This window comes from Gallinula chloropus (assembly GCF_964237585.1).
Source record: "Gallinula chloropus genome assembly, chromosome: 3".
In the NCBI taxonomy this organism is placed as follows: Eukaryota; Metazoa; Chordata; class Aves; order Gruiformes; family Rallidae; genus Gallinula; species Gallinula chloropus.
The window spans coordinates 62,711,576-62,725,977 of NC_140087.1; the positions used below are offsets into that span (position 1 = coordinate 62,711,576).

The 14,402-nt window shown below is 34.9% G+C and overlaps 1 protein-coding gene across 1 annotated transcript in view; it reads right to left on the reverse strand.

Moving 5' to 3' along the window:
* USH2A (usherin) overlaps nt 1-14,402 on the reverse strand; it is a 385,041-nt gene that overhangs the window by 175,501 nt on the left and 195,138 nt on the right. Inside the window, exons 32-36 of the mRNA XM_084261650.1 lie at nt 13,995-14,154; nt 13,327-13,498; nt 8,923-9,070; nt 4,310-4,461; nt 287-449 (exon numbers count right to left, since the gene is read on the reverse strand). Coding sequence (XP_084117776.1) covers nt 287-449; nt 4,310-4,461; nt 8,923-9,070; nt 13,327-13,498; nt 13,995-14,154 — 795 coding nt within the window. The remainder of the gene's footprint in view (nt 1-286; nt 450-4,309; nt 4,462-8,922; nt 9,071-13,326; nt 13,499-13,994; nt 14,155-14,402) is intronic.

Sequence of the window (14,402 nt, forward strand, 5' to 3'; positions counted from 1 at the left end):
TATCTGAGTGAAGGTTGCGAGATAAGACTCCATGTGTATATCTAGAGACTAAATGAGTGCAGAGAGCTTATCTTTATTTGCCAATTTATGTGTTTGTACAAATGTAAAGCACCATAAATCAAAGCAGTAGTTCTTAAAGAATAAATTTGATAATTCTAAAATAATCAATGGAGTGGGAAAAAAAAAGTAGAAAGATACAGTGCTAAATGAATTTAAAAAAAACGACCTATTGAAATGTAACGTCAATGCCATCATTAGACTTATTATAAAGGCATAAAAAATATACCTTGATCAGCATAGAAGAGACCAGTGACAAGGACTGTGTAGGTCAGTTTTCCATTAGGTTTATTTGGGGCAAGCCACTTTAATTGAACTTCTTTGGACCCGTCAACTGTAGCAAATATCTCAGCTGTTCCCTCAGGGGAAGCTTCCATGGTCCGAGCTTCAACCTGTATGTTCAACCATGAGACAGAGGTTTACAGAGAAGGAATGAGAAATGCAAAAATTTTTGAGGAAGGTAGGTAACTAACACTACAGAGTTTATAAACATTTTACTTTCTTTTCATCTACATTTATTTGAAGCTGCCCAGCAACTAACATACTTTAGACAGAGACCCCTGTATGGAACAGGAACTGAAAGGAACAAAAGATTCATTTCTTGAAAGCATCATTGCACCTCACGTGGACAACTGATATAAGCCTAGCATTAGGGGAGAAAGCAGCATTAGAAGACCGTAGTCTTCAGTTTCCGTATTTTAAAAAAGCATTTTAAAGAACACACATTCAAATGCTGTAGTGAATTACTATAAATACTTGACAGAGAAAAATCTTTTGAGGAACATCGCTTGCTTCCTGAATTAACTTCTAATGTCATCTAACAAATTTAAGTTGCAATAAAAGTAGATCTTTAATAGGAGAAAAATATGATAAAAGAGCTGGAAAATGTAATGAGCATGAAGATTTTTAAATATAAATAAATACTTATTCAATATTCTAGAAATATATTATTTAAATTTCACATCTTGTAGTAAACATTCAGTGCTGTGGAACAAAATAATTTGTTATTATGTTATTTATGGCAACAAGTTTGTTTCTCATACATTATTTATTTGGTGTTTTCTAAGGTATAAGATGGTTTCACACCTTTCTAAGTGCCTCTCAGCTGCAAGTTCATGGGAGTGCTAATAAATGCTATTTTTAATCTGCCACACCTGCTCTGTCATCAAAATAAGCAAACATACTTTCTCTGTCCTTGAAACATGAATGCTTTCCTCTTTAACATGTAAAATTTGGAAAGCCTATTGTTTACAAGTGCCAGGATATATCTTTGATGTGCATCAATAACTTTACACATGCTTCTGTATTCATACACCCTAAATTAGCACAAGATTATATTCAAAATAGGCGAGCAGTTGCAGGAAAGTCAACAGGATAAAGTACATGCTTAAAGATAAACAAATGCTTCCCAGATTCACTGCCACATTGATTATTTAGATATTTCAGTCAAAAACCTCCTTCTGGAAGAATTTGACTAAACTGTATTTTCTACACTAAAATAAGTGAAGTTGTGCTGCTAAATGCAAGTACTCTGATCCCACTACATAAAAGCCATGGACAAATGAACACAAACTATTTTTTCTACTGAACAGGGATAAGATATTTCTAAGCAAGTATGAATTTGTAGCAATTTTTACCACATCCTAAACATTTGCCAAAGCTGTATTGTGTCTCTCGCCTGGGACTGCTTCTCAGTATCACAAAGCCTTTTCTTTATGACCTGGCTATTCTTTCCTGTATAGAAAACTATACTGAAACACTGCTTATAATCGGTACATGCAGTATCCTCTTCAGCTACACCTCTGGGGTGTATTTTGAAAATTTTACTTTGAGTTTAAAAAATGTTCATTCTGTATATAAAAATATCACAGAAAACCTGTTTCTTTTAATTTTTTTAACATCTTAACTACAATATCCTGTGATATTTTTAAGATGTGTTTTTTAATAACTGAATAAAAAAACCCTCTGCTGTTAGATAAGTAACACTAAAACATTGGATAGGAATAATAATGGAGAAAACTGCCATCCACCTAAATTTAATAAAAAAAAAAAATAGTACTAGCATACACATAAGCTAATAACCTGAAATTTAAGTTCAATAGAAATGTGGTGAGATGACATTCAGTATGATCACTTCCATTTATTTCAAAGCAGTCCACTGTTATATGTATTTCTCACTTATGTGCATCTGGTATTTACTATAGTTAACACATTTTAAAACCAGTAGAATTTCAGTTCTCCTAAACTTCTCTAAAGAATCCATCAGAGGTTACTTTACTAGAAAGAGATTAAAATTTAGCATTTTTTAATTGAGCTGATACTACTTTGTATTTCACTTGAAAATAAGTCAAAACCACTGAAAAAGTTAAACAAAAACCATCTAACACAAATAAAAATACTTAGTGAAACACAGTAACTGCTAATTCTTTCATAACCGCTTAAGATGTTTAGAGCCAACTTCAGACACATAAACTGGAGAAATCTCACGTTTAGGACAGTCACAACATTCATTCATCGATTAGGACACATTAAGCACAAGATCAGCAACAAAAATAGCTGGAAGCATATCAGTTTACTGCTGGGAGATGTTTCCCACACTGTTTAGAGTAGAAGCAAAACATTTGGGTTTCCTTTTTTTTTTTTTCTTTTCCTAAATATTGGGTTTATACTGTAATTGATATCAAAATCTTTCAAGAAGTCAAATGAAAATGAAGATGCAGTGCTTTAACTTCCTGGCAGCACTTAGGTGAGACTAAATAAAGATGTTGTACTTCAATTCCTGTGATTAGAGATGGATCACTGGCTTTGGAAAACAGTTTGTGTACTGATCATGGGATGCAGATGAGTATCTGCTACAGCGACCCCTACTTCGAATTGCTTCAAAAGTCAAGTTACAAGTCTGCAGTTCAGTGGAAATGGGAATAAAGGATACCAAAAATATTTTTTAAAACCCTAAACTACCGCTGCTCCGTTCTGTCCTTTTGATGCCTATTTGATAGGACAGAAATTCTGAAATCATACATATTTCATCCGTATGCAAAGTCTGGTAATGACTTGTCTTAAACGTCACAACTACACAATTGATGGGGTGTAGTAGCACGTTGAACACCTTAAAACAAGGCTTGCTTTTGAGGTATATGTGAAGTTGTAAAAACTGCACAAGAACAACTGGCAAAAAGCCATTCAAGCTTTTAAGAGTAAATATCGTTCAAAGTAGAGGAAGCTATAAAATGCTTAACAGTTATGAAGTCTAGTTGTCTTCTACAGATAGACAGTACTACCAGCATTTGAAAGAAAGCAATCTTCAAAAGAATTTTGTAAACGTGACTAATGAATTATATCATAAAAATAAAATCTGGAAATTGTTTCCAAAGCTCAATATAGTGACATTGTAAATTATGATGGAAAAAGAAATGGAAAAACATGAAAAAATCCCAAATCTTGCTCTTTTTTTTCTTTTTTCTTCCTTTTCTTGTTAAGAAAATATAAAGTGAATATACAAAGCTGAATTAAGCAAAAAATTAAATCTCAGCACTAACACAGGTTTCTTCCTCAGTTATTCTTTAAAAACCCAGGCACAGTAGATATTATTCCAGTTATTCATCAGCTACTGTACTATATAATCATACTTGATTTTTCAGCTCAGCTGTACGTCTAAAAACCTTTAAGAAAATAAAAAAGCCTCAGAAGCCTTGTTTTTCAAATGTCAAATTTAATATTCCTGTATTCTCATATCCTGAAAAAATGAGGTGTTGTACATGACTGTTAAAATACGTCCAGAATAATATTTCGATCACATACTTGCATTCAAAAGATATTTACGAATCATCGTATTTTCGTTGCTCCTGTTGCCACTTCTGGCTTCTGCAATTCTCAAATTAACTTCAGTCCTTTCAGTCAGGCAGCTAGAAATTTGCTCATTACTGGAACAGTAACTCTTTCTTTATATATGTCCTTATAAATCTGGCTAAAGCACATCTGCCCCTTTCAAACATATTAACTCTATTTAATTTCAATAATGTGTTTTTTCAGGCTCAAATTTTGCCTTTCTTCACTGTCCATGTTCTACTTTGGAACACTGCCTAACAATGACCTATCAAATCTTTAGAAGCTGTTGAACAGGATTTTTTTTTAAATGTCACATTTTGCCAGATGGGTTAGTACTGACCAGAGTGAATCATCACCATTTACTCTGATATTCACTGCCATCTGACATTTATTACACTCCCAGAATGCAAATTAAGGTACTCACCAGTGGACCCAAAGCACAACCTTTTGCAGTACATGCCTGGACTCTGAAGGAATGCAGACTCCAAGGAGCAAGTCCATAAGTGTAACAACTTAGCTGTGATGAATTTTGCACCAGAACACCATCCATATACAATCCGTAGCTAGTAATAATACCTGCAAAACAATGTGATAGCACTTGATATCTAAAGAGTTACAGAATTTAGAAGCAAACTAATGCTAGAGACATTAGAGTGGTGGTAGTAGTAGTAGTACTTCAAACAGCTTAGGGTTAAACAGCTAAGTGTTTAGCAGGACTGTGTATGCAACACTATGAAAAAATCACACTCTTCCATCTTAACCTGTTGAACACCTTGCAAATGGATTGCACCTTTTGAAGACAATTACACTGTTCCAAAAATTACCCATCATCTTGGAATCAGGAAAACTGAGGCAATTCTGTTTCACAGCCTACTACATACAGCTATCGAAACAAGAACTGGAAAGACACACAAAACCATCTCACATTGTAACAGCTTTAGACTTAGAAAAACAAATATTGATCTACATTATAATTGAAGGACAACTCAGACCAGCACTATGAACAATGATAAATCCATAACAAATACATTTTTCTCACGAAACTCCTTATTAATACTCACTCTTGTTGATTGCTTATCTCATTTATAAGGAAATATAAATCTCTGTTCTGAAGGTACATGACAGGGTACGTGAACCCCACACATACAGTATTTTGAATGTAATGGACAAAAAGATTGAATTTCACAGATTTACTTAGACTTTGGAAGTTGAGCTTGCAAAGGAAACCTTTTTGTCAGGGATATTCCGCCATCTTTCTCACTTATGAATATGCTTTTTTTTTTAAAAACTATTAAAGTGTTGAAATCTGAAGGCAAATAAATGAAAAGGATTCATTAGAAGTAAGTGAGTTCAGTTCAGAGGATGCTTTCTACTCTTACCATCATAGAAAACCTCCTCATACTGTAAAAATGCTGAGGTCATTTTTCCTTCCCTTAAAACGGAATTGTTTGAAACCACATTTAGAAAATTTGAAATTAAGAAAATATTTTCCCCTTCCACTACACTTTTTAAATAAGAGTGTACATATAACTGCTTCAGCTGAGCTCTGAAGAGTTATACTTCAAAGTATTTATATGCTAAAGTGATGCAGAGCTGGGCACAGTGAAGTGATTCACAGACTCCTCAATTCTTTTCTCTTTTAGAAAAAGTGAGAGGCTAAACTCAAGTCAGACAGCAGAGATGCGTGTGTGGGAGGAAGTCCTGGTTTATCTCACACCATCAATCCTACCACATTTGACAGGATTCCTAAAGTAAAAATCCCTTGGGATTTCATGTCTAGATGCTTGTAAAGCAAGAGTGTTAATGGTTGATATTTGCCCTACATTAAACAAACAAATTATACCTATCTATTAAAAAATATTATATTTCTCTCAGAGGAAAAATACTTAAATAAACAATGATAAGGGTATGCCTAAATGTGAACACTGGCATACAGGGGGGAAAAAACCCAACACTGAACTACTTTAAGTACATATACTAGTAGCACTTACCCTTTAAAGTAATGGACAAATCATTATTAATTCCTTTGATATTTATGGTAACAGCATGAATCATAATGAGATCATTTGATATTAATGTGGGTGTCATATGTACCTCTATGGGATCCGCACCGTAACTCAACATTTAATTAACTGGACCATTATATTAAAGTGTTCCTGAAACCACAGCACTATGCAGCATCTACACTCTGAGGAGCAGCTTGCTGGTGAACACTGTGAGCTTTTCTTACTCCTCCAGTACTGCTTTTATCTGTGACCTGTACACAAGTTTTTGAGAAGTAACCACCTAAAGAAAATTTTAGATGATGAAAAGAGGTAACGTCAGGGGTTTATTTTGTGAAGGCTCAAAACAGAGTATCTGATGCCCCATGTCATTTCACAAGCCTCTCCACATCTTGCCTCCAACTAAATGGTAAATATTGCTTATATTATGCTATCTACATGTCATGTAACTAAGCACCATGCAGCTACTCACTCACTCCTTCTCCCCTACAGTGAGATGGGGAGGAGAATAGAAATACACCTTGCAGGTCAAGATAAAGACAGTTTAATAGGGTAACAAAGGAGGAGAATAATTTATATACACACACACACACACGTACATACACACACATACATAACAAGCAGTGCACCAATGCAATTGCATCTGTGGAGAAAAAAAAGGAAACATTCCAGTTCCCAGTGTGTTTCTGAGCCTGGGCCATGACCCATCAACCATTTTATTGTTGGCTTGAAATTAAAACAAAAGAAAATGTGCATTATAAATTACATGGCCACTAGGCAGACTAAACAACAAGCTGACAACAAACAAAACAAAGCCCCTGAACAATGCAACCTTTCCTGATTAAGCAGTTGCTTGGTGAAAAGTTTTAGGGCACCTTTTTTTCTTTTTTTTAAGAAATAAGGGAAATAGTAAATTGGAAAGAGAAATAAGAGAATGGGGAAATGATTCTTAATTATATACTTTTCTTGAAATTCCTAAACAAGAACTGGAGAAGAAAGAAGACAAATGAGAATGCAGATGCCTTCTTGACTGTTGTGCAAGTGTGAGCATGCTATGGTGAAAAAACAAAGTCTGTGCTCCTCTAATGCCCTTCTGGCTACCAAATGCTCATGAGACAGCAATTCTTCCAACTCTAAACCACTCAGCAAGAGCTCATAGGTGGAAAGAAGTAGCCGATCCCTGCAAGCCAGGATAGCAGCAGCTGACTTCACTGAATCCCTTCCATCATTTCTGACCCTAAGGAAAACCCTCTAACAGCAAAATGCACGGTACTCATATATCACCAAAAAATAACGGTCCCAAGAAAAAATACTCCATGGTCATCAAATAATGAGAAGGTGTGAAAACAGCTGAGAACATTTTTAAAGGGGCAAAATACACACAGGAGACCTACACAGCGTGTATTCAGGATTGTAGAGGAGTAGGCTATATGGCAAATTTGATAATTACCAAGCATTATTCAAATCCCCTATACAGAGGTGAACAGTGCTGTCATCAAGGCTGTTGAAGCCTCCACTTTCCATGGATGAAGGGACAAGGGACAAAGAGAACATAATTTCTTTTATAAATCGCCCATGATTCTTACCACATCTGTTCCTCATTCAGTTCAGATTCACAGCTTTCCTAAAATGCTAATTATTGTATTTCTAACAATCTATTGACTGTATTTAAAATGGGACCTGAGCTGTAAATACTAAATGCTGTATTAACAAGATAAATTGTGCAAATTCAGTGGTGTATTCCCAACTTTTTGTTGTTTTAAAAGAAGCTTGTGGAAACTTATTTATCAAAGTATGAGACTTTATTCTGTGCTGTTGATATGCATATAAAAATATATGTATGCATGCATTTATATTTTTTGATTAGTTAAACCACTCTCTAAACTATTTGGATTTTTCCCCACAATGCAAGGATAAAAGCATCAGGTACAGACATGAAATAGTACACATGAAAAAAGGCCCTTTGACTTTATCTAGTGAGCCCCATACATGACCTCCCTGCCTTCCCCAATTCCTCCCCCCAACCCCCCCATCCCTTACCCATCTCCTTTTTCCTTCTTCCTTGTGTTCCCCTAAGCCTTTACCACATATGCTGGTGGGGGATTAGAAACAGGGTTAGGTGGTTGTGGGGGAGTGGGGACAGCACAGGAGATCTTCCAATATGACTCCCATACAAAGAACTATAAATTATCAATTACAATATTTAACAGCAGATGACACACACTCATTTCTTTCTAAAAGTAATGTAAGACGTTACAGAATATTACATGTACATAGCTTTACAATCACTTGTTTTCAGGGAATCATTTAAAGTACCTTGTAGTGAAGTTATACAAGTAGGATGTGCTCTACCACAGTTGAAAGCAGGGAAAAACTTGCAAGGGAAAAATTAAATTGATGTGAAGCCACTGTAACAAATAATTGATATATATGCATATGATAAACCAATGAAGAAAAACATTGGTGTTGCTCAAATTCAATAATATCCGCATAGTTCCTCTTCTGCAAATTTAAATTGATACATGCACAATAACAAAATCAAGGTGAATTCCAAGGCCACATGATACTGTGCAATACCACTGGAAATATAAAATTTGTCCAGAAGTTATACACGATTATTTCACAATGAAAAACAATGAAAACCTGTAAAAAGAATACAAAACCTCACTTTCAAGATTAATATGTAGAACAAAAATATAATGGTTATTATATATCAATTAATGTAAAAGAAATTGTTTTATTGGAGGGCGAAATGAACATCCTAGACTATTCCTCAGCTCAGTTGTCCTGGAAAACATTAAACAATGAGATGCAGTACACGAGAACTATCAAAAGGGAGCACTTTTGAGCCACTGAAACAGTATGATGGGCTGAAACCTACAATCTCCTAACTGCAGACAATGATACTATCTCAGGTATTTTATGTGCTAAAATGATCATTAAAAATTAAGCACCACATATAAGCTGCCATTTAGAATATTAATTTACCTTTACTAATCATCTTTTTAACTTGAGGCTAAAAGAGTTCACTTACCATTCGGATACTCAGGCTTAGTCCATGAGATGTTAAAGGAGTCAGATGAATATGAGTGGGCTTTTGGAGCAGGAACACCTTCTGGTGTACTCTCATCTGTTATTGCTGTGCTAGCTTCACTTATCGAACACCCACCTCCAGTACAAGCCTTAAAATACGAATCAAATAGAATTAACGTATTTCAGTATAATACCAATAATTGTAGTACTGACTTTTTGTAAAGTTTTAAAAGTTTAGATATGTACAATTTTTAAGTCTGTGTTTTTTTATAGAATTTGGGGGGGGGGGGTGTTTTGCATACATTTGCTTATCTCTCTTCTTAAAAAACTGGCTGTACTACTCATGATACTATTTTTATAATATAGCTAACACCTTATACTAATGTTCAACTCACATAATTTTCCATTTGATTGAGTCATAACCACAATTATATGTCCACTGCTTTTTCAGCCACAAAGAAAATTGCAGGACAATCTCTATTATTTACAGTGCAAAACTCTCCTGGAAGTGACTTACAAGCTTTTACAAGTGTCAGACACAATATACTGACCAACTTGCAACATACTTTAAAATTTATCTCAAATAGCCATTGAGGAAAAAATTACCATTCGGACAGACCTGCACTTCATGAAAACCCACAGAGTGGTGTGCAGATACAATTAAAATAGTGAAAAAACACTCTATTACTAATCAATATGTAAGAGTTATTATTACATGTCTATGGATAACAAAGTCAAATCATTTGTATTTCAGTTACCAGAGAAGAAAAGATTGATTACATGATTTTTACATGTTGTTTGATTGTGAAATAATACAATGTGCAGGAAAATATGCATATCACCCCAAACCAGGCTTTTAAAGTTTTATGTGCACAAACGTAAGACTACATGGCTGTGGTCCTTACACGTGGCAGTTTTCAAATCACTTGCACTAAGATCAATGACAAGAGACAGGAGTTCTTAGAGAAGTTAAAAAAAAAAAACCTATTTATAAACTCTGTACGGATTAAAGGGGGTTTTTTTAGTTCATTGTTTCTTTTTTTTGTTTGTTTTGTTTAGTAATGCAATAAATCAAAACATGAATTCATAAAAGATTCACATTCTTGACATACAGGATCTCCTGTGTTTTTAGGAGATGCCCAAGCGTTGAAATGGACACGTTGCCTGCTCTAGATCATCAGCACAAAAAGGAAAAACAGCATCGCTTTCCAGACCTCCAGGAATAAAATGTTTCTCACAATCCAATATATTTTATTTGAAAGGATTAGCTTCAATTTCCCGCTTCCCAGTGTGTTTCAAATCAGAGAGCAGTCAACTTATTTCCTACCCTGCTCCAAATGTGTACTAGCCCCATGGGTAAAAATAAGAACTGTTTGTAAATGAGAGGCTATTTTATATACCAAGATTGTTTTGATTTCACTGGAAATTACACTCCCAACAAAACAACAGAATGACTCCCTGTGTTCAGCCTGGGCTATCAAATAAAGATCAAAGAACGCAACCTTCAGTTATGGGAACATCCAAAAATGGCATTTACTTTTTATTTAAAAAAAAAAAAAAAGTGACCTCAGACATATGTTCAAATAACTGTTATTATTTTGATAAGGAAAATATTTAAAAACATCATCCTTCCAGCAAAGGTAGACTATTCTTCACATTGTTTTGATTCTTCTGGCTTCATGAAGATGCCAAAAACACCATCCCTGCAAGAGCTATCTCTCATACATCCCCCTAACTGCCTTGCTAAACAAGCTGCACAGTGCATCCCGCAGTAGTGGAGGGCTTTTTCATTCCAAAGCTTGGTAACAGCAGACTGCCCATTCATTTATTTCTTGAATTACAGGAAGCTCAATTTTGGTATTTCTGAAACTTGCCAGGATATGAAGATTCTGATTCCTCTAATGAGAGTCAATATAAGAAAGCTGCATTTTAAACAGTGGAATTTTAGATTACTGCGTCCAAATGCATTGGACATTGCTGGGACTTAGGCAATCACAGTGATGCTCAGAGCCATGAAATCCAACACCCAGATTGAGTCCCATAGTACCTTTCCAAACTTCATCAAGAAATAGATTTAAGACAAAATTTGCAAAACTAACATAGTGTTTAGGGAGCCAAGGGACCAATACAAACCTCACAACAGGACACCGCATGGCAATCCTCTGGTTAGCACCTGAGCTAGCTTACCCACACAAAACAGCCATGAGGAGATAATTAGCTGAACAGCTAAATCGCAAAAGCACTCAAATCATGTGAATTGGTGTGCCACACCATTTACTAGAGGCAGCCTTTCGGCTCTTCACTACCTACTTATTAAATGGCAGTAACCAACTGTGAAAATCAGGGTAAAAGATAAACATGTTGTTAACTTCATCTAATGTACTTATATTAACCTCTGCATAAAAAAGTTAAAGCCAGTAGCCTGCAAGGTGCTGAAATTCTGCTGATGAGGATCCTGATTCCTGTATTCACAGTTACAACTTTTAATAACTCAATTTCCAATTCCCCACATAAATCAAAACCAGTTTTTGTGTGCATACAAAACAAAATTAGTATTACCTGTGAAACAAGGTTCTAGTTCATAGATACATATCATTCCAACAAAACAAAACCAAAAAAGAGGAAGCATTTGTTTCCAGTATTGAAGGCATGGTATTGTTGGTTTTACTTTAAAAGTTGCATCGAAATTCAGATTAAATTATATTTGAAACTCATTATTTCAATTTTCTTCTAGGTGTGTGTTTGATTTGCATTTTTTGTGAGTTTTTTTTTTGGGGGGTGGAATTTGTTGGGTTTTTTAATCTAGTATAACACTAGGCCACATTAAATTTCATAATTCTCTAATACTACATTCTTCCCAAACTAGTCTGACAAGTTCTAAAAACAATAGATCCATATGTTTGAAGAAAGTTATAATCTCAAAGATATTGAGTATTTCATGCACTTTTAGAATTGCCATTTTTTTAACCTGCCTATCATAGACCTTTGTATTTTATCCAAGTAAATCTGGTTATTTTCATCACCAGAAGAAATTATCTTTTCTTACTCTCTGGTTACCACTGAATTCAATACATATTTAAAAAAAAAAAACAACTGAAAAAAAAAAACCAAACACCAAAACAAACCAGAAAAACACAAACCAAACAAAACCCAGAAATGAAACAAAACAAACAGAAAAAGCCCCAAAAATCCCAGAACTTCACAAAGAAATGAGAAATACAATGATCAAAGGTTCCTAACAAAGCACTCAGTAACTCCTAGGAAAGTTGTACATGTTAATGAAGTAAAACCAAAGTCCACTTCAACTGCATCCTAAGGCAGAGCAGTCTCAGTTGCTCTGCAGACACTAGCTGTAGTGCTCGCCTCATCCTCTCTCCTTGTGTCCTCACGCACAAGAGCTGGGCAGGTATAGAGAAGAGCTGTGGCACAGTGAAGCACAGCACAAATCTTTTGATAGTCCCACTCACTTATAAAGGTGTAAGTACAGCCCTAGTTCTGGACGTGGTGCTATTTCACATGCTATACAAATTTACTGTGCTGAAAACGTCTAAGCATAAATGAATTCATTTCAACTTGAATCTAAGCTTTAATTAGACTGAATATCCTTGCTTTTTCAAGTTCAAGTCAGATCCTTATCATTACCTGAAGGTAGTTTATTTTTTTGTGGTATAATATTTAGAACATTCAAGAGCATGTTAAGAAAAAATGAATGCATACCCAGTCTACATAAATGTAAATTTATTCATAATCAAGAGCAGAATATTTTTCTATGACATTTATCAAAGCAAATATCCTTATATAGGTATTGTTACAAAATGAACAGAGTGCTTAAAACAGGGGACAATCCCATGCTTTTATGCACATATTTTCAGGTTTGTTAGTGAGCTGAAGCTATTCGATTTCATCATGAACTAAAACCTATGCTATGGAAATGCAATGAAAACTCTAGGGTCTTTTCAAACGTTTTGAATAACAAAGCTGCTAAATCACACAGAACTCTGCTATTTCCTTCTACATGCAAATTTAATGAAGAAAAAGGAAATTATTAAGGTACAAAATATGAAAGGCTAACATTTCCAAATACATTCAACATTTTCTTGTATGTTGGGCCTGGAGATTTTTTTTTTTTAAACCTTCATATGTTTCTGGTAAATTCTCTTGTAATTATCATGCAACTAATCCTTAAAAAACCCTTTATTTAAATAACATACAAGGTTTTTGAGGGCCTGTTTTCAAAAAAAAACCACCTACTGTTTTTTAGGAAGCAGGATGGTTCACCCACCTTAGTTTCAGAACAAGGAGGTTAAACAAAGTGGACACATGAACCCTGAAGTATTTAAGATGTTAACAAAATCAGAATCCTTTTCACCACTTTACACCTCTACTACATATCTTTAAAACTTACAGCTAGTTTTATGAGGTATTCAGTACCCGGGAAAAGCTGCTGAATAGTAAAATCCAGGAAAAGTTCTGTGCTGTTATAGATTACATTCCACTTTGTAAAATTCTGCTCATTGTTGGCAATATAAATTATATAGCGATCTAGGATTCCATTTAGTTCTACTGGTTCTTTCCATCTGCAAAAAAAAAAAAAAAGCAAAACATGATTAAGACCAACACATATTCAGACTGTATTGAAAAATATAAGGCTTTGTTCAGGTAACTTTGTGGGGTTGATTTTGAGAATTTGAAAACATAGTTGCGCAAACATAAAAAAAAAAAATCTAAGCCTTACTTTTAATGCAATATTTGTACTCAATAGATAAATGATTACAGGAACACACAAAGCAGGGGCTACAAAATGGGCATAACACCAGAACATTTCCTGCACTGAAGTTTGCAGAGGCTATGCCCATATGTAGGTTATACTGATTGCGTAAAGACAAAATGGAAATTAAGTTGGCAAGTGATAATCAGAAGGTTCACAGAACCACTAAACTAATCACTTCTATGCATTTAATCATAATAAATTTAATTTTATGTCACAAACCCTTCCCCTGATTGAACTCCCTGGAATTCTTGAATAAACCAATGCACTATTGTGTTGTCAGGAAAGAAGAAATCCTTACTTACTGTACATATATTGTTCTAGAATCCAAAACCGTCAGGACCGGGGCATCTACGTATGATGGTGGCAGCTGTGCTGTAAACAAGGTGACCTGGGAGCTGTTTGTACAGCCAGCAAGCGTGCATGCAGTGAGCAGAAACTGGTGTGGCGTAAAAACTGCTAAATCTAGGACAAAAAAGGAATATGAATTTCTTTTATACATTAATTTTACCTTGTTTTTCTGTAACTTGCAAAGGGTAGTGAAATCAGAAAATCAAGAGAAAGGGGGACCTGTATCACTTAAATGTTTCAGATTACTCCCAGAGGAGTGAATAGGTGCCGGTTGCTTAATAGCAAGTAACTGCAAATTTTGACTAGGAATAGCTCTACAGAGCACATTTTGGTTGGGATGACCCCACTGTACATTTACACTA